Source organism: Bidens hawaiensis, unplaced genomic scaffold (assembly GCF_021521415.1).
Source record: "Bidens hawaiensis isolate Kalapana, Puna unplaced genomic scaffold, B.hawaiensis_p1.1 tig00007248_1, whole genome shotgun sequence".
Taxonomy (NCBI): domain Eukaryota; kingdom Viridiplantae; phylum Streptophyta; class Magnoliopsida; order Asterales; family Asteraceae; genus Bidens; species Bidens hawaiensis.
Genome location: NW_027491500.1, coordinates 365,276 through 386,023, shown reverse-complemented (window position 1 = coordinate 386,023; position 20,748 = coordinate 365,276). Strand labels below are relative to the sequence as shown.

The following is a 20,748-nucleotide window of genomic DNA, read 5'->3' as shown; positions in this document are numbered from 1 at the left end:
CCTAGTCAAACAGATCCGTCTGGCCAGGCCAGACCGGGTTTCAAAACACTGGATTTTTAACCAAGCGGCAGATTCTCATTAACACCTTTTATTTTATTTTCTCCCGCGCTTTCAATATGAAAACCAACAAAAAAGTGAAAAACATTAAAAAATAAATAAATAATATAACCGTAAAATTCCCTTTGTACCCCTGGCCATCGTCATCACTCATCATCTCATACTCATTCTTCTCCGAGAAGCTTTACATTTCATACATAAACAAACAAACCTGTGACTCAATGATCTCTAATTACTAATTTCAGTTCAGTTATTATTATTCAACGACGTCGATTAGAGACTTCCGGTGATCATGCAAACGTCGCCGTTTGACCGGTCAACTCAGCTCTTCAGCGGCATTAGCTTTGTACTTCTAGGCTTTGATCCTATCAAAAAATCTCAGGTTCATTTTTGTTATTATTATTATTGTTATTATTTTTGTTTGCTGATGTCAGCATATTTATTGGATTGTTTGTTATGATAGCTTGATTAATGTGTTAGGGTTTACAATCAGATGATTTGTTTGTTGCTTGTTAGCTGACATTGTTAGCGAACGGTTAACGAGCAGCTAACCGAATGAATTACTTGTTCGTGTTTGTTCATTAAGGAAATGAACTCGTTTAAACAATGATTTATTTGATTTGGCTAACCGAGAATGGTCAATGTCAACGGTCGGTTTGACCTGCCTTCCAAGTTTCATATATATGTGTGTGTGTGTGTGTATACTAATATGATAAGATTAGAAAAGTCATTAAAAAGTATTAAAAACATTTACTGAACCAACATAAACAAACAAATGTTAATGGACGCAAACGAACACATTATTGAATGTTCACGAACACAACAGAATGAGCGTGGCCTTTGTTCGTGTTCATTCATTTAGTTAATCAAACAAAATTCCTTGTTCATGTTCATTCATTTATTAAATGAACGACATAAACAAACTTGCGGCCAACAATTCACGAACGGTTTGCTGAACATTTGGTTTGTTTACAGCCCTAAGTGGACGTAACTGACAGATCATTTTTATTTAAATTGTATTTGCAGGTTTCACGGGAGCTTGTTAATGGCGGTGCGCTTGATGCTGGTCAATATGGTCCAAACTGCACTCATGTTATTGTTGATAAGCTTGTCTATGTAAATTTACTATCCATGTTTTGCCCATTGTTTTGCATTTTAACTCTAATTTGATCCTTAAATTTTAGAATACATGTGGGGTTCATGTTTGCAGGATGATTCTGTATGCGTTGCTGCGAGACGAGATGGAAAGATATTAGTCTCTAGTTTATGGATAGATCACAGTTTTGATGTGGGAACGCCTGTTGATACCACCTCGGTTAGTTCTCTAATCTAATTAGTACTCATTTGATTGTAGTTAAATATGGTGTTTATTTTTGTTACCATTGTTTAAATGCTGTTATTTTGTACGAAAGATAATGTACAGACCTGTTAGGGATTTGAATGGAATTCCAGGTGCAAAGTCACTGGTAATATGTTTAACAGGATATCAACGTGAAGATCGAGAGGATATTATGGTTAGCCTATTTCCAATCTGCTATTCATCTATTCATGCTGCAAACATTCATAATGAACAAGATGATGGATTATTATTATCTGAATCTTTTTTATATTTCAGACCATGGTTGGACTGATGGGTGCACAATTTTCTAAACCACTGATAGCAAACAAGGTCACTCATCTTATATGCTACAAATTTGAAGGTGTGCTATATTATTTCATTACTTCATTGTTTTATTTATTGATTGGGAGCTATAAAACGGGACATCTACATATTTGCACATTTATTTAGACACTTCTATTGTTTTCTTTTAATATTATAGGGGAGAAGTATCTGCTTGCAAAGAAAATGAAGAAGATAAAGCTTATTAACCACCTATGGTTAGAAGATTGGTAAGTATCCTGTACACCTACTTTTTACGTGTTATCGGTTATCATGAGACCTTGTTTTATGTTTTTTTACATATGATTTATCTCTTGTTCACACCATACTATAAGTTGCTATGATGTTTCAACCGCTTTGAATTTGATTCTCTGCTGCATGATTTCAGTTTAAAGGCTTGGGAGATTGTCTCAGAATCAGATTATAGTAAAAGGTTAGACTATAAGACTATAGCTTGTTATTTTTACATTAATGACGTGCGACACTTCTGATATTTTTTGTATTATCACACGTTACATAAAAATATTTTATTTTAGTTATTTACTCAAAACACTATTTTATCTTAACTACAGTGGCTATGAGTTGGAGATGGAGGCTGAAGCCAAAGATTCTGAAGACGAACCAGAAGGCGTTACTGCAAGACAAAATGAGAGGAAAATAGCAACTCCACCTCATTCTCTATTGAAAACTAGTGCTTCTAAAGTGTTTATGACATCTACGTCTAATCAATTTCTTAAGCCACATGAGACTAAAAATAAGCATGTGGACACTGAAAATGTTATTGATTCTTCCTGTGGCCCGTCTAATCTTTGTGAAAAAACTGTTGGTAGTTTTCCAAAGCAAAGCCAACTCATTTCTGCTTCCACTTTAGCCAACAAATCCCCTCAGAATGAAGTTAGAAATATCGTATCTCCAACAAAAACCACATCTCCAACAATGAACATGAAAAGCTGTGCCAGCACTGCTAAAAGATTGAATACGTTTACTCTCAATGATTCCTTCAATAATGATGTGGAAAGTGCAGCTCAAGAGTCAAGCAAAGATCACCTACCTGAAACAAGCTCTGCACAGAACCGCTCCTGTAACACTCCTGGAAGGAAGTCGTTGAGTTCCAAGGGTAAAAATGTAATTTGTGATGAACCCATCTCCAAATTATCAACTACGGAGATTGAAGACTTAGATGCAGTGCAAAGACCACAGAAAAAATACAAAGAAACCAGCTTGGCTGCAAATTTTGACAACCGAGATGTGGGCATGGTTGAAAAGGTCACACGATCTCCTTCTGTGGTTAGTTCTGATCTTCAAAAATCCAGTAACCAGAACTTGGAGACCAGCCAATTAACTGGTGGATCAGCTTCAAAGTCTGTTAAAAGGAAGTCTATTAGCAAGAAATTTTCGCCCCCTAATCGTACTAAAAAGAATACCGTGAATGAAAAGGGTTCAACTTCTTTGAAAAACAATGTACCAAGGAATGATAATGGTTTGCAAATTGAGAATATGCCTTGGCACAAGTCTTTATGCATGGACGATGAAACCGAGCCTCCAGAGGATAAAGATGAGTCAAACAAAGAGAAATATGAAGATAGGGAGCCAGATAACACTGTTGATGTAGTGATGGAAGAGAAACGAGACGAAAATCTACATGATGTAGATCAACTTACTGAGAATCTTGGGTGTGAAACGACATCTAGAGGGAACCTGACTAAAAACGGTAAGAAAAAGACTGCTCGCTCAGTGAAAAAGAAGGAACTTGTGAGTGACCGCAATAACAAGAAGCCAGAAATTAGAGAAGAATCAACTCCAAATCGAGCTACGAGAAGCAAGAGAAATGCAAATGATTTGGAGGATTCTATGGAAGTTAAGGTAGCAGAAGATGTTTGTAATGATGCTGACATGGAAACAGAGAATGTTGTGAACAAGAAGGAAACGAAAAGAAATGAACGCCCTGTGAGTAAAACTAAGGTTTCAGTGAAAGAGGTAACTGATGTCAAAGCTGTTAACAAGAAAGGCAAACGAACTGCTAGTACGTGTGATTTGGAACCACAAGAGGAGAATATGCAAGCACATGTTGATGATCAAAGTACTGGTGAGAAAGAGGTAGTAAAATCCGGTAAAGATGAACCTATGTGGTTTATATTGACTGGACATAGGTTTCAAAGGCGGGAGTTCCAACAGATGATAAGGCGGTTAAAGGGAAGAGTATGCATAGTTACTCATCGATGGTCTTACCAGGCAACTCATTTCATTGTGCCCGGTCCCGTACTCAGAACCGAGAAATTCTTTGCTGCTGCTGCTTCTGGAAGGTAAACATCTCTTTGACTTTTTCGTTCAAGTAATCAATTTTAATTACGTGTTAAATAGAAACCAATTTACATTTCATCACCAATTTTAGCAGCAAAGTTACCTTTTAACAACTGTTTTTATGGAGTTTTTAAAAATAGATGGACGTTGCATCTTATTTCATCTTAGTGTGTATGCAACTATGCAAATGCAAGCGCCACATGAAATCTTACGTGCCACACAACTATTTTTTAAATGTAAATTGCAAAATTTGTATAACCATTATGAAAAATGTAACTGGATTTATTTTTACATTGTTTGTGCCTAAGCATGTTTTACATGTTTCAACAAGTGCCACACCAGCTATTCACTTGAAAAATCAGTTGAAATGAGGTTGGCTGCTTAAATTGGTAATGAAAATTTTAAGCCTGATTCAAGGTCGGTCGTAAAAAGGCACGAACGATATAATGTTTACTTATACTTGGTGCAGTTCACACAATAAAAACAGTGTTTAACCACCCTATCATTGTGGCAGACATTTATCTTAAATTTCAGAAATTTGTAGTTAAAAAGTTTTTCAAAATGCAGGTGGATTTTGAAGACAGATTACTTAACTGCAAGTAACGATGCAGGTAAATTCTTAGCGGAGGAGCCTTATGAGTGGCACAAAAGTGACCTAACTGAAGACGGTCAAATTAACTTAGAGGCACCGAGAAAATGGCGCCTTTTGAAGGAGAGAACGGGCCATGGTGCATTTTACGGGATGAAAATAATAGTATACGGGGAATGCATCACGCCACCTTTGGTATACCAATATCCTCCTATGATCTTATAATATATTGATATTGATATTATTGATTTTTCTAATTTTAGGATACTCTCAAACGAGTAGTGAAGGCGGGAGACGGGACAATATTAGCAACTTCTCCACCATACACTCGCTTCTTAAACACCGGTATAGACTTTGCGGTTGTTAGCCCCGGGATGCCACATGTCGACATATGGGTGCAGGAGTTTTTAAAACACGAGATCCCATGCGTATACGCGGATTACTTGGTGGAATACGTCTGCAAACCGGGATATCCACTAGAAAAACATGTTCAGTATGACACAAATGTTTGGGCAGAGAGATCATATAACAAGTTAATGCAGCAGTTAGAAGAGGAGACTAGTGAGCCCAAAACTCCGGATGGCGATGACGTGGCGTGTGAGGTGTGCGGGTCACGTGACCAAGGTGAAGAGATGTTGATATGTGGGGATGAAGGTGGTTTGGTTGGGTGTGGTGTTGGTACACATATTGATTGTTGTGATCCACCACTTGAAGATGTTCCTGACGAAGATTGGTTTTGTGTTAAGTGTAGCAAGAAGCCCAAGTCTAAAAGTAGTAAAAGAAAATGTTATGCAGCTAGAGGTTAGTTTTTTATTTCTTAAGTTATTAAATTGTATGTATATTTTTGTATAATGGTGTGTATGATATTAAGTGTATTTACATATCAATATATGTACATATATTCTATAAGCTTATTTCTTAAGTTATTAAAATTAACGTACAAATTAAATTAACGTACTAATTGCATAGTTACAATAGCGCTAGGCGCACTCAAGGCCCATAGGTCTCCGTAGACGCAAAGCGCAAAAGAAAGCATGGGCCTGAGATAAAAAGAGCGCATTTAAATAAAAAAATTAAAATTATGTTACGTATTAAAGAATAATATATTATTCAAATATAAAAAGCAAAAGCTATTATGTAATAATCATAAAAATAGAAAATTAAACAATAAGTTTAAAATTTTAAAATATATAGAGATCAGATAGCTAAAAAGATTCATAAAAACTGCAAATATTATTTTAGCCGTCCAATAACAAATGGTTTTAACATTAAAAATTTATTTGAATTAACCTGTCATTTGTAAAAAAGAAATCTTAAGTTGTTCATTGATTTGAAAAGTAAAATCTGTCATTACTGTAGCAGCACAATGCATAGCTATAATAATGCTGTACTTCAAAATATAAAAAACATAAACTTGCTACAGCTTTAAGCCACCCACATACAAAAATCGAGAAGATTAAAAAGACACTCATTCTCTTTCCTTCCGGCTTCAGGTAAATATCTTCCATTTCAGGCCAGAATTTTCAGGTTATGGCCGGAATCTGGCTGGAATTTTCAGATTTTTGCCGGAATCTCGCCGGAAGAGAGCCTCGACCACCACCAGGCGCTTTACCTGCGCAACGTCTTGAATTAGCGCCTAGGCGCGAGCCTAGTGCGCTTTTAATAACTATGACTAATTGTGAAAATCAAGTAGAGTAATTTATATTTACAAGTAGTGTATTTATGTAATTACATCATAGTGTAATTACATTATGTTATAAATATAATTATACTACTTGATTCTTACAGCATGTTAATTAATTTGTTTTTGATCCAAACCACATATCAATATATGTTCATATATTCTATAAGCTTATTGCCTTAATGGATACAAAATAAATGATTTGTAGATTGATTCTCTGATAGCCCAAAAGCCCAAATGAGATTACTGTTGGATGCTGAAAATGTCTTATGATTCAGGTCCTTTTTTAAATTTTGGATATGTTTTTATGTGTAAAAAAAAACTTGAATTCGGCCACGATTAGGAGTGAATTTCGGACCGATCCTCAAACTTTTAACACAAAATTAGTAAGTGAATTTCGGACCGATCCTCAAACTTTAACACAAAATTAGTAATTTGTATTTGGACTAAACGGGTCCACGTTAGGGTCAGTTATAGGTTGAAACCTGCAAAGACGTTTAGTTAACATGTCGTGTTCGTTTCAACTTGACAAGTGTACAGTTTGACCAGGTAACCCTATTTATATATTTTGGTTTTTAAATGGTTTTTAAAATGTGTTTTGTATAACAATTGGTTTTAAACAATTTGAGTATTTTATGCCATAGTTAAAAAAATAAATTATAAATGTGCAGTAAAACATATTTGCTTCAAAAAATAAAAAGTTAAAAAGAAGAATTGTGTAAACTGAATACGTTATACAAAGCCAAAAGGTGGAAGTGGAACCATGAATATTTTAGGTAAGGAGATCATATGGCAGGAATCCTATGTTGCTATAATTTTTAGTTCGACCCACCCACCCAATTATTCTGACAGCTTAAATATGTACACGTCTGTATATATTGTATACACTACCTTTTGAACCCGTGTATTACACGAGTTTATCAAATATTAAAAATAAATAAAGTCTGCTATTTCAGATATGATTCTCAAATACTTACGAATTAATTTAATATAGACTTAATGGAAAAAACAAACAAGGTTAACGAAAAGTACTACAATAGCATGATTTTGTAAAATCAGGTGTTGATTTGCAAGAAATTTAAAAAAAAAAATACTAAAGTTGTGTAGTTGGTCAAACTTTAGGTATAAAAATGACATTTGATTCAATATGATTATAATCCACACTATGTTATAACCCATTTGACAAAATTGTTTGGACCCATGACCCATGAATAGCTAGAATGAATGAGATAAGAGATTAGGACTTAGGTGAAATGTGAGCTTGACACCTAAACTTCAACATTTTCTTTTATTAGTATTGTAAGATAAGATAAGATACATAATATTCAGCTTAAATAACAGTGTTTAAAATGAAAGCTATTATATATTAGAAATTATATATGCCAGTTTTTATTTTATTTTAGAGCTAGTATTGTTCATTTGGTACCATTGTGATATCTTTGTTAGCGGCGAAGCTTGAACAGGAACGTTGGAAGGGCGGACTCAAAATGTACAAAAAGGAAATCCAAAAACGAGAAAGGCCGGACTCAAATTTATAGTCGAAAAAGGGCACTACGTATAAAAATTTTCGAACGAACAACAGCTAAATTTACACTACTGCATAAAAAAAATGATGCGGGGCCACCCCTGGACAATGTTTGTCATAGGGGTGAACACGGTTCTTTCGGTTCGGTTTAGTTATTCAACCAAATTAACCAATTGGCTTTCAGTTAACCTATTTGGTAACATAAAATACATGAAAATATAAAAGCTTTGAATGGTTCGGTTGGATTAATTTTGGATGTCGATGGTACAAAAAATAACCGTTAATCGATTTTCGATTTTTAGTTATATTTGGTTTGGTTTTTGGTATGGTTTGGTTTTTGATCTGGTTCGGCTCGGTTATTGCTCATCCCTAGTTTGCCATATGCTTGGAATTTAAAACACCATTCGTAGCGGCTTATACGTCTCCAACCTCGAGTGCGTCCAACCAATATGACTATTCAGTTTGATAGGGATTGCATAGATTGATAACACAATAATTTGGTATATTTGATTTGGTGGATACTTTTTGAATATTAACATACCTAATCATATACTTTATGTACATTTTTGTATGCACACACTATAATGTACGTATTTGAATTTATTGTGACATGATTATTCAGAGGCTCTTTTTCTTTTTACCTTGTTTGTTTATCTAATGTGTGCGAGCAGACTCGTTATTTGTAATATTCGTTCATGTGTTCCGCTTTTTTGTTCATATACTTCATCGACACATTTGCTAGTTTCGACATGACTTTAAGTGTTTAAATTAGGGGTGCAAACGAGCGGTGCTGCCAACAATTCGAGCTTTTTCGACCTCAAGCCGAGTCCGAGCCTCAAATAAAGCTTGATTAGTTATCAAGCCTTGTATGGGAAGTTTTTAGTTATCAAGCTGAGCCCAAACCTCAAATAAAGCTCGTTTAGTTATCAAGCCTTGTTTAGGTTGTCAAAGCCTTTTTTTTTTTTAATTACGTCTCTTTTGGTTTTCGATGTATTATTTTTACATTGCACAACCGAGCTCGAGTCGAGCTTTTGGTTCGTTCAAGGCTACATGAACTCGTGCCAAGCTCAGGCTTATTTAAGTCTCTGCTTAAAATGGATAAAAATAATTAAAAAAACATATATAAACATAAATAAATATAAAATACATAATAAATAAAAAACGAGCCGAATCCGAGCTTGCCAAAAAACTCACGAGCCAAGCTCGAGATTTAGGAAAAAAGAAAACTCGAAACGAGCCAAAGCTTGAAATACGGTAATACAAAACAAACCGAACTCAAACCTAGTCGAGCTCTGCTCAAGTACACTCAGTACCCTAACTTTTCTTTTTACCAATGTTTTAAAAACCGGTTCAAACCGGCCGGTTGAACCGGTTAAACCGGATTTCGAATAGCAAGCCGGTATTTTGAGCCCGGTATTTTTGGCCGGTTTGCTAGAATATTGTACCGGCGGTTTTTTCTAAAATACCGGTTTTTACTGGCAAACCGGTTTTATGTCAAAGGAATTTTTTATATTTGCGGCCCATGTTTGATCAAAATTACTTTTAACCCGGTAATTAATATTCAAACGTGTAAACTTTAGGACTGTTTTTTATTTAAATTGAGTGCTTTTGTATTATTTTTTTAATATGGATTAACTTTTGGATTATTTTTTGTTATGAAATACTTTTGGGTTATTTTTGGAGTTAAAGTTGTATTTATAGAAAATTATAAGGTAAACTATTTAACCGGTTGAACCTCCCGGTATAACCCGGTTCAACCGATTATACCATTTTATAGTCCAATTTGATACGAGTAAAAAACCGGTTTTTTAAACATTGCTTTTTACTATGATACTTGTTGAGTTTAATATTTGGTTTTAATTGTTGAAATTTATTATATTATTTATCATTTTTATGAAAATGTCACCAGCATGGATATGTTTATAAAGCCTGGGAACTGACAATACAGTAAAAGAGGCCACAGTAAATAATTTGGCACCCACACAAGCAAACCAAATCATACAACCAAAACCTACCTATTTTTAACAATTAAAATGTTAAAAACATGTAGAAACCAAATGGGGAAATAATAGGCTTAGTCTTGGTAAGCCGGTTTCAGACCCGACCCATTAAATCTAGGCAACTCACCTTAAAAACCGCTTTGGAACCCATTAATCGGTTATAACCCTAGCCGGTTCGTGCAGGGTCGAGTATTTCCTTTCTTAAACCGGTTTCAAACATGAACCGATTTCTTGCCAAACCAGTGTTCAACAAAGTTGACCAAATCGATTAGGTCATAACTCGAACCAGTTTGGTGTCGAAAGAAACATATTTGTACACCTCTAAGCTCACTACATTTTAATTTACAGTTTGTATTTTTTTTACGATTTAGTTTACGGTTAGATATTAACAGACTTTTGTAAACTAAACCAATTTTATATATGGTTCGGTTTTTACAGAATTTTGAAAACTAAACCTTTTTTTTAGTGATTGTTCTCTCAATTTTGAAACATCCTGTAACATATTTATAAAAATAGCTTATCATTATAAAACTTTTAATAGAAGCCCGAGATTTTAAAAAATAAAAAAACCAGTTTATACCAGCCAGTTTGGTTTGCCGTTTCCTGAAGCTTTAGTAAGCGGTTAGATCAACAATTTTCGTCAATACCAGAACACCATTAGTAACCATTAACCAACCCCATTAATCATATTTACTTCAAATCATATTTAAGTAACCAAATGGTAACAGTAACACTAGAAAAATACCCAGAAAAAAAAGAACAAAAGAACAAAAATTTCCAGGCTTTTTTCCCATAATCCTTTGTACAAAAATGACTTCCAAAATTATTTATCATAGCCTTTAACCAGCACCAGCATAACATTATGCACATCAACAGCTCAAAGCCTCATACTTAACCGAAATCGGGCTATTAAACCCAGACTGCGACAACAAACTCCCAACTACCGCGACATCTCTACAAAACACCCCTTGATACACTTGTGCAGATGTCGCGGTTTCAACCTGTTCTTGATGCTGCAACTGCATTTCTTGCTGTAAAGCCACAGAAGCCTTCTTTGGCTCAATTTCCACAATCTCTTCATCCAATATTATTCCCATAACATTAGTGTAACCCCTTTGAATCAATCTGTATAATAATAAACTAGACATTTTGGCTCGGTCTTTAATCAAGTCTATATCAAGTCCATCAGTAAGTTCACACCGGTCAATAAAAGTAATCCATTTATCCGGTTTATGACGCAGCGTAAGCAACAAATGCGCTCGTTCCAACTCAGACCGTGAACACCCTCGTCTCAACCCGATCAACGCATAATAATCCACATTCCCAGTTTCACCCGAAGCAATTCGATTTTTTAGTTCTTGACTTTTGGTAGCTAAACAACATAGTTTTCCAGGGACTTCGCGGTATTGAATCGTTTGTCGTTTCCATACGGGACCCGCAAGTTTTCGGTCACGTAGAATTGAGTTGTATAACAGTTTTAAGTGTTCTAAATCGTGTAACGAGTCTGGAAAGCAACGAATGGATTCGAAAAGTGAAGCTCGGGTGCTTAAGGCTACAATACTTGATGGATCCAATGCTAAGGCTCGGTTACAATCCGCTATGGCTTCGGCTATCCTACCGGACGATTGATACGCTGCAGCGCGGTGCATGTAGCACTCTGCAAGGAATCCTTGAGGCGCAGCGCGTCTACCGTCTACTATTTTAGTAAAATGTCTTATTGCTTCGGTGTGCAGACCGGCTTCTAGTGCGGCTAATGCGGCTGTTTTTCGACGGACTAGGAGCTTAATGTGACTGAGGAGGTGGCAAATGCTTTCGAGTTCGGTGCGTGGTGGTGTTTGGGGCTGGTTGTCGTCGGTTGAGAACGAAAAGCTGTCGTCGGTCCAGCATATGCTTTCGCGGCGAAATGCAGCTGACGCGAGGCGTTTTCCGGTTTGAAGAAGAGCCATTGCATCCTCCATTAGGCCTAAGTGGCAACAAGCTTGGCCTAATACCAGATACCTGAAATATTACAGAGTTGACTCGGTTAGAAATCACTGAGTTACAACTCATTTTAACTAATACAAAAATTAGCCTCTAGTTAAATTACCAAAGAGAAAATTACCAAAATAGACATTGTTAGTAGAGGGTGCACTAAACCGAATAACCGGTCCGAAACCGAGAAACCCGTGAAAGCCAAAGCGAAATAACCGAACCAAAACAAAATGTTGACGGTTTGGTCTTATGAATCATAAAACGGAAATTTTGATTCAGACTCGGTTTTGGGTATAACTTGAATAAAAAAAAAACAAACCGAGCTGATTTTAAATATTAAAAAAAGTAATTAATAATAGTTAAATATATAGTTGAACCCAAATGTTTTAGCCCAAACATATAATAACTAATAAAACAAATCGTGCCGATTTTAAAATTAAAATTTTAAATTATTAAAAAAAAGTAGTTAACAATAGTTAAATATATAGTTGAACCCAAATATTTTAGCCCAAATATATAACTAATAAAACAAACCATGCTGATTTTAAATTATAAAAAAAGTAATTAATAATGCTGACTATTGTCGAACCCAATTTTTTTAGCCCAAATATATATTATACACACACACAATAACTAATAATAATTTTCTAACCAACAAAATAATTTATGTCCAAATTCATTCCGTCTCGCAAACCTTTTCTTTTTGACCCAAAATTTTCAAGCACAAATTATAAACTGAAACCAGACCGAACCATAACCGAAAATCAAAAAACCGAAAAAAGCAGAACCAGATAGTTTTCAAATACTCAAAAACCGACATTTTGGTTTTTGATTCGGTTTAAACCCAAAACCGAACCGACCAAAGCAAACGCCTATAATTCAACCATGACTGAAAATCATATTTATTTTAGTCAACTCTTGGTCAACAATGTCCATTTTGGTAATTTTCCCTTTAAAAAAAAGACTTAACCATGAAACTTTAATAATTATGAATGATTATTACTTTATTAGGCTTAATCAACAAGCTAATCACTAATCAGTGTATAATCAACATACATTGAAATTCAATTAGTCAAAATTAGGGGTGCAAACGAGCTGAGCTGCTCTCGAGCTACTTGAGATCAGCTTGTTAAAAAGCTCGATCGAGCCGAGCTTAATCGAACCCGAGCCCGAGCCTAAAAGTAAGCTCGTTTAATAAACAAGCCCGAGCCCGAGCTTCACTTATCGAGCTCGAGCCGGCTTGCGAGCCTAAAGGAGCTTGCCATTTATATAACTTTTAAAAATATATATTTAATAATTATTAATTAATATATATAATTTTATGACAAAATAATTAAAAATAACTAAATAATATATATTATTTTATACATAAAATTATAATTATAATTATATAAAAATCTACTCACAAGCCGAGCTCGAGCTTTTAAAATAGAGCTCGAAACGAGCCGAGCTCGAGCCCTGTACAAGTTAAACGAGCCGGGCTCGGCTCGTTTGCACCACTAGTACGACTCAAAATTACCTCCATTGACCTTCTTTCTCACAACTTCTCCTAATCCCATTCCTAACCTTCTTCTTCAAATCCGAAACCGAAAAACACTTAAACGACGACGCTTCATCATCGTCCGAAGCCAACAACTTAACGCGCTCTCGACACAACTGTTGCAAGCCGTCTGAAGAACACGAAGCTGCTAAATCATCATAAGACAATTTAAGACTCGGTATATACTCCTGCAGCATATCAGCAATGTCCTTGTATCTTTTTAAGCATAGAAGTGATCTCGATTTCAGCTCGAGGGCCTCCTCGCATTTTGGCGATAATGCGAGTGCTGCTTCGAGTAGATTCAGCGCTGCAGTGAGATCAAACTCGTTCGGTGATGAGATTAAGGCTCTTGCGTCTTTTATGTACCTGTCGACTATCTGCAAATGAAGTTTTACAACCAATCATGTAACTGGAATCAATTATGTTGTCGGTTAATCGCTATTTAGTCAAAATCGGTCAAATTTTGAAAATAAAATTTGAAAAGTTACATATAAATTTCAATCTGATTAATCGCTAGTTTTTAGCTCAACATCCAACTAACATCTGGCGAGTTCTAGAATACTGAGTGGAATTGTAGCCGGTACCCTACCGGCTAGTTCAAGATTAATCGCTATTTAGTCAAAATTGGTCAAATTTAAATATATATATATATATATATATATATATATAATTTGGTATGTAAATGTATATTAATGGTAGCCGGTACCTGACCGGCTAGTAGCTGATTAATCGTTATTTAGTCAAAATCGGTCAAATTAAAAAATATATATAAAAATTTTGGTATATATATGTGTATTTGAAAAATTACATATAAATTTCCATCCGACAAATTCTTTTTAATTTTAGGGCCCGACTAGCCTCTAGCAAGTTCTAAACCGTTAAGTGGAATGGTAAGTGGAATCATGGTTGAAAAAATAAGCCAAAGGGCTATTAGTCTCCAATTAATCGCTAGCTGGTACACCACCGGCTAGTTGCCGATTATTCGCTATTTAGTCAAAATTTGTCAAAATTGAAAATTTTGGTGTATATATTTGTATTTGAAAAATAAAATACAAATTTCGATCCGGTTATGACCGGAACATTAATAAGATCTATCAATATTATTTTTAAACGATTTGGTTTTGCTATCCGAAAAAGGCTAACAAAGAAGCTTGTTCATGTGTTTTTTTATTTATATGTAAACATTACTTTTTATTGAATGAAAAACTAATGTATTTAAAAAATGTGTCTTGCAAATAAAATTTTACAATGAACCAAGAAAACCAATAGGTTTAGAAATTTAAAGATTTGCATTACAAATGCTACCTTTTTGTTGGTGATCCACCAATGCTTCTTTTCAAGAGAGTTATAAGGAGGAGATGATGCTACAACCATTGTTATTGGTGTTGAAAGGAAGCTTGCATAGTAATTTATTTAAAGAGTGTGTGAGAGATATGAAGGGGTTTTAAATGAAATAGGTGTAAATAAAGTGACAGCTGTGTATATAGAGAGAGAAATAATAAAGGTTTTGATCCTTGTATATTATGGCTGGCATGGCACCATACATATTCATATTCTCTCTTTTGCTGACTTATTATATTATATTATTATTGTTGAGTTATTGGTTGGTTATTACAGAATAATGATCTTACTTATTATGATTTAGTATTCATATTAATGGTGATATAATTATGACTTTCTAAATGACTATGTTTTTGAAGGTTGAAAAATGGTTAAGATACACTTGATTTAATTAGCTCGGTTTCATATGATTAGAGGTGCACAAGCTGGTTTTAAACTCAAACCCAGTTTAGGTTAAAGCCGGTTTGATTTGGTAAACAAAAGTCAAAACCGGTTTATGATCGGTTTTGGTTCGGGTTGAAACCGGTTTCTTATCATGTTACGATCGGTTTTGGTTCGGGTTTTGCCTGGTTTCGGTTCGGTTAACCGGTTTGGGACCGGTTTTGGCGGAGAAAATTACAAGCCGGTTCCGACTTGCGTTTTCAATCGGTTCCAAACCGGTTTCTACATAATCAGTTTTAAACCAGTTCGGTTTCGGTTCAGTTTTCGGATCGATTTATTTGCCCAACTCTACTTATAATCAAGATTCAAGGTCAAGTCAAAGCTGACTCGTTAGTTTGCCTCATTAATTTGATGATTATTACAAGTTTACCGCTATTAACATTTTAGATAAGGCACATTTAATCTTTAAATTCCGAATTTTGTTCATTATCTGGTATAATTCACGATAAACATTCATTTTTACCGAGTTGTTTAACAACCTTATGTTAAGCTGTTAAGAGGTCTGACTTATTATAAGAATAGGAGTTAACCTCTTAATCTGTTAGCGTGTTTCTAAAACTTATTCATTAAGATATGATTTTAAATTAACCAAAAATATTTTACTTCTGACGGATCCAAACGCAGGTTTTTAATTGAATTAGAAACTAATAAACAGCCCACACGCTCTAATAATCCATCGAGTCAACCCGAGTCATGACAGTTTTATTTAGAACTATGTTGAGTCTAGCTCGAGCTCAAGTTTTCAATTTGGTTTAAACTTGTAAATCGCGTTATCAACTTTGAAAGTTAATTTCTTGTGGCGGATCTTTTCGGATTAATAAAATAATTAATCTATTTAGTCTCATTCGTAAATCATTAATCTTACACGATTGTTTTACCTTTATGTTAAAATCTTTTTTCTCATTAATTATTAACAACAATAATGAAAATAATTAATTTTATACTGTCCACATCTATGCATAACCTTCTATTTAGAAAATTTTAAAGACAACCGAATAAGTGACTAAATAAGAAATACTTAAATATTTTGGGTTAAATAGAAGACTTTAAGACTTTAGGAATCTTATAAATCACAATTTGACTTATCTCATGTTCTTTAAAGCAAAATGATTCTTTTCATGATTTAATTTAATGTTTTAAAAACCGGTTTTTAACTCTTACCAGAATGGGTTACAAAATAGTACAACTGGCTGTATCGGGAGGTTCAACTGGTTAAATAATTTACCTTTTAATTGCATATAAACGAATTACAACTCAAAAAATAATCTAAAAATATATGATTCCATAATAAAATATAATTCAAATGTTAATACATTATTAAAAAATAATACAAAAGCACTCGATTTTCAAAAAATAATCTAAAAGTTTACTCATTTTCAATGTTAGTCACTAAGTTAAAAGTAAATTTTAGAAAATATGGGCCGCAAAATACTAAAAATCTCTTGGGCTTAAACCGGTTTGCAGGTTTAAACTCGGTATTTTAAAAAAACGCCGGTTCGATGTTCTAGCAAGCCGCTCAAAAATACCGAACGTAAAATACTGGCCTTATATGCGAAACACGTTATTACCGGTTCAACCGGCCGGTGCGAAACGTTTTTTAAAACACCGGGTTAATTAGACTAAATTCAGTAAATTGTTGTCCTAATTCATAAACACAATCAAAAAATCGTCCGGTTAAGCAAGAAAGTCTAGCGGGTTATTACCGGCTAAACCGGTAACCTATCACGGGTCAGTCATCTCATAGGATAAGACTCCGGCAAAGTTGCTCCCACGAGACGCAAAGGAAACATATTTCAAAAATCCACTCTATTTACCAATTTGCCCTCCCTTTCATTTCTTTCTAAATAAAGTTGTAACCTTATAAGTTAGCTAAAAAATAATACGTCGTCGTCACGTAGTTAAGGGATTTTTTTTATATTTTTCCGTTAAAAATGTGTAGAGTTCTAGCTAACAACGTAATAATTATTTATTTATTTACACTATAAAAATAGTGAGTTGATGAATATGACTGGTTGGATTAAATTGTGGCTCCGCGCCCAGCCCCTTACGCCCTATACCGCCATGTCGTTATGGTATTTAACACAATGTTATGCTGAGGTGGACTGGGGCTTGAACACACTACACAGACTTAAAAAAATTTATTCACCTTTACAAAGATGAGTTGAAAAGATACCACATATTGGTAATATTAAAGAAGAAGATGATGAGCAAAAGGATAAAATATATAAACATGTATGATGTGAAGAAACGTAGATCGACTTACTGGTAGACGATCAACTTTCCTCGGGTGTGATTATGCTATTTCACCGATGGTTCTCTGGAATCTGGATTCTTCCACCTACAAAATGAACAGCACCGTAAACTTACCCCTCAGAAAGGGACAGAGGGGTCCTCTTTGGGGTAACCCTCCGGTGTGAGAATAAGAATTTGTAGAATAAGATAATAATCTGAGAGTAAGGAAATTGGAGTGTATTGCTTAATATAGCTGAATACTGTGTAATAGGGTGTACCTCTCCTTGTGGAGTTGATGTGGTATTTATAGTGCTAGGGTTTCCAATGATTGGGCTCAGACCCAATTAGGGCCTTTTTGGCCTCCTCCAATTGCTTTGCGCCACGTGTCCTTGGGACACCTGGTGCTTTTTTCATTGATTATTCTCTGACCCATGTGCAATCACGTGGTAGCACATGGGTTTTGCTGAGTTGTCCACCTTTCATTGGCAGCTGTCAACATCAGCATATTCTTATTCCTTAAAAAGATACCTTCTGGAAGGTTGTCTGACGTGCACAATCAAGGTTGCCCTAATCCCGATTTGGATAAGGATGAGGTTGATTATGTGCATGTGTGATATGCGCCTATCCTGAGGATGCGCGAGGTCTTCTCTTTATTCTCACGCGCAGATGTTTCATGCGCAGATGTGATAAGCACAAGCATGTGATATGCGCCACGCGCGGATGCGCCACGCGCAGATGTGATATGCGTGAGCATATATGGTGCGTGAGCATATGTGATGCCTGAGCATGTGATGCATGAGCATATGTGATATGCGCCATGCGCATAGGTTTTGGCTTTGTGCCTTCATAATATCTTGATTTCAAGCCTCTTGTCTATATCTTGTGGGTTGACCCGCCTCGCACGGTGTTGAGGCGGGTACATACCTCTTCAAGCCCCCCCAGTCTAATGTGTGTCTTGTCTCGCGCGAGCGAGGTAAGATAGATATTAGACTTAATAGTTTGCTCTTTTAATAGGGTTTTGTCTTTTTCTTTATTACTTATCGTTGCGCGAAAATCTATCCTTTTGGTTGAAACGAATCGTCCATGTACGTGGTTGGTTGTTGCTGACATGCGTCAGTGATGGAGACGTGTCAGACTTTTCGTGTGTTCGAGGTGCTACAGTTGCCTTTCATGTCCCCTCACATAGTGTCAGGAACACGTGTCGCGCTCGCGTTGGTCCGTACCTGCGAGTGGTGGCGCGTGAACTCTGGCAGCACCTGTATCGTTTCTTTTCGTGTCCCCTCACACAGTGTCAGGGACACGTGTCGCGCTCGCGTTGGCTTACACCTGCGAGTGGTAGCGCGTGAAGTCCGATCAGTACCAAATTTTCTCTCTCCTGGGCCTATAAAAGCAAGCCCTTAGAGTTTTTATCCTTCATCTTCCTTGTTGTTTATTCAGAGCTTTCTTTTCTTTCTATTCCGATTAAGTGCCTATCTTTCAGATTTCCGTTCTTCAGAAGCAACCCGTGCCTGACTCTGTTGTATGGCTGATAGCCCAGACAACACAATCTCCCCCAGCAATCGCCGTGTGAAATCGTTAGTAATGTCTATGTTGAAGAAGACCGGCAAGGGGAAGAGGGCTGCTGAGGCCTCATCGGAGGAGGTAGGGAAGACCAAGGCAGTGAAGAAGTGGGATGAGATCCCCTGCAAACTGAGGCAGGCCGATTTTGACAGCCTTATCGCCTCTCAGGGTTTTCTCCCTGAGTATGGCTGTATGCTGCCGGCGGCCGGGCAAACGGCGGCGGACCCGCCCACCGGCTATATATCCCTTTATTGCCATTTTTTCACCCACTGCAACCTTCGTCTCCCGATGACAAGGTTTGTGGGTGCGCTGCTTAAGTTCTATGGGATTCATATATCCCAAGTCCATCCGTTTGGACTCGTGCGCATGACTCACTTTGAGTTCATGTGCAAATCTCAGCGCGAGGAGCCCACCCCTCGGCGCTTTCAGTTTTTTTATAAGCCCAAGATCCAATATTCTTGGTTCTCATTTATTCCTCGCAGTCAGAAGGTCAAGTGCTGCACTGTTTCATTCAAGAGCCTTCATGACTGGTCTGAGAGATTTTTCTATATCAGGGCTGGTGTGATCCCCATCCGCATGACCATGCGCGCGATCTCTTCTGCGCCTGCGGATGTGGGTGTCTTCAAGAACCCAACTGGCGCCTGGGTAAAAAAGTTGACTGCCGAACCATCCCCCGCCAAGAACATTTGCGAGGAGGCGCTGGTGGGGGTTGGTATGAGCAGGAAGTGGGCCGACAGCGCGACTGAGCCCGTTATCCAAGTTGACGGCTTGTGTAAGTTAACTCATTGTATTACTTCTGCGCGAATATAATTCGTTTTGCTGATATCATTTGACTTGTTTTGTGCAGTTAGCAAGGAGTATGTCCACGCCGCCTATGATGAGCATATGGAGGGTGGCTCTGTCGCGCTGAGCACTGGGGAGGTTGGCTTCCCCGATCGCTTCGATGACATGTTCATCCCTGTTGATCTGGGATTTCTCTTTGACAGCGATGCGCCTGGTAAGCCTTTGTACTTATGCTTATGCCTTTATAATACCAGATTTGGCTAACCTTTCTGTTGCGTGTATGTAACATCCCGAAATTTCAAGATAATATTAATTATATTACTTAATAATAGAGGGAAAGTTTACTCGGGTTATCAGGAAATAAATAAAAGAATAGGAGTTGGTATGGGTCGGGCTAGTGTCGGGTAATGGACGTTGGTTATGGATTTGGATTAATTGAGATGGGTTAAATGAGAATGGGATTTCAGGGATATAAATACCCCCAAAACCCCAAAAATATCTTCATTTACATCTATTTCTTCACACTCTAAACACACACATTCTAACCGATCAAGATTCGAAGCCGAGACCCGAGATTTTGTTGATAGATCTGAGTGGTAAGGTAAGAACAAATCCAACAAAGCTAATATTACTGAAAATGGTTGGGATTGGATGGGTTAACCGGACCCGAAACCCAAACTGCCCAAATCGGACCCCTAAAACGTCGATTTTAGGCCGATTTGATGGTTGGGATTTGTAGGCGCCGATCATACGATTCCGTGGGTACCAAAATCGAGTTATTTGGCTAAGAAACGAAGGATTTATGGGCAAACAGATCTGCAGCGCGATAACTTCGCCTGCAAGATTAAGTTCGCCTGATGAACTTCGCCTTCAAGCGTAACTTCGCCTAAGGTTTAACTTCGCCTGAAGCCAAGTTCGCCTAAGGTTTAACTTCGCCTGAAGCCAAGTTCGCCTAAGGTTTAACTTCGCCTGAAGCCAAGTTCGCCTAAGGTTTAACTTCGCCCGAAGCCAAGTTCGCCCGAGGTTTAACTTCGCCTGAAGTGAAGTTCGTTTAGAAAATAAATTAA

The 20,748-nt window shown here is 36.6% G+C and overlaps 2 protein-coding genes across 2 annotated transcripts; one reads left to right on the top strand and one right to left on the bottom strand.

Annotated features, from left to right (window-relative positions):
- Positions 1-349: 349 nt before the first annotated feature.
- On the top strand, positions 350-5,413 carry LOC143634789 (BRCT domain-containing protein At4g02110-like). The gene is made up of 10 exons (XM_077102780.1): positions 350-437; positions 1,070-1,173; positions 1,268-1,372; positions 1,470-1,571; positions 1,673-1,757; positions 1,878-1,947; positions 2,106-2,150; positions 2,290-4,020; positions 4,586-4,802; positions 4,871-5,413. Exons 1-10 carry the CDS (start codon positions 350-352, stop codon positions 5,411-5,413), a joined length of 3,090 nt encoding a protein of 1,029 aa, XP_076958895.1.
- A 5,182-nt stretch (positions 5,414-10,595) lies between these two features.
- On the bottom strand, positions 10,596-14,698 carry LOC143634814 (uncharacterized). The gene is made up of 3 exons (XM_077102800.1): positions 14,630-14,698; positions 13,304-13,701; positions 10,596-11,811 (listed from the first exon to the last, which is right to left on the bottom strand). Exons 1-3 carry the CDS (start codon positions 14,696-14,698, stop codon positions 10,683-10,685), a joined length of 1,596 nt encoding a protein of 531 aa, XP_076958915.1. The 3' UTR covers positions 10,596-10,682.
- Between the last annotated feature and the right edge of the window lie 6,050 nt (positions 14,699-20,748).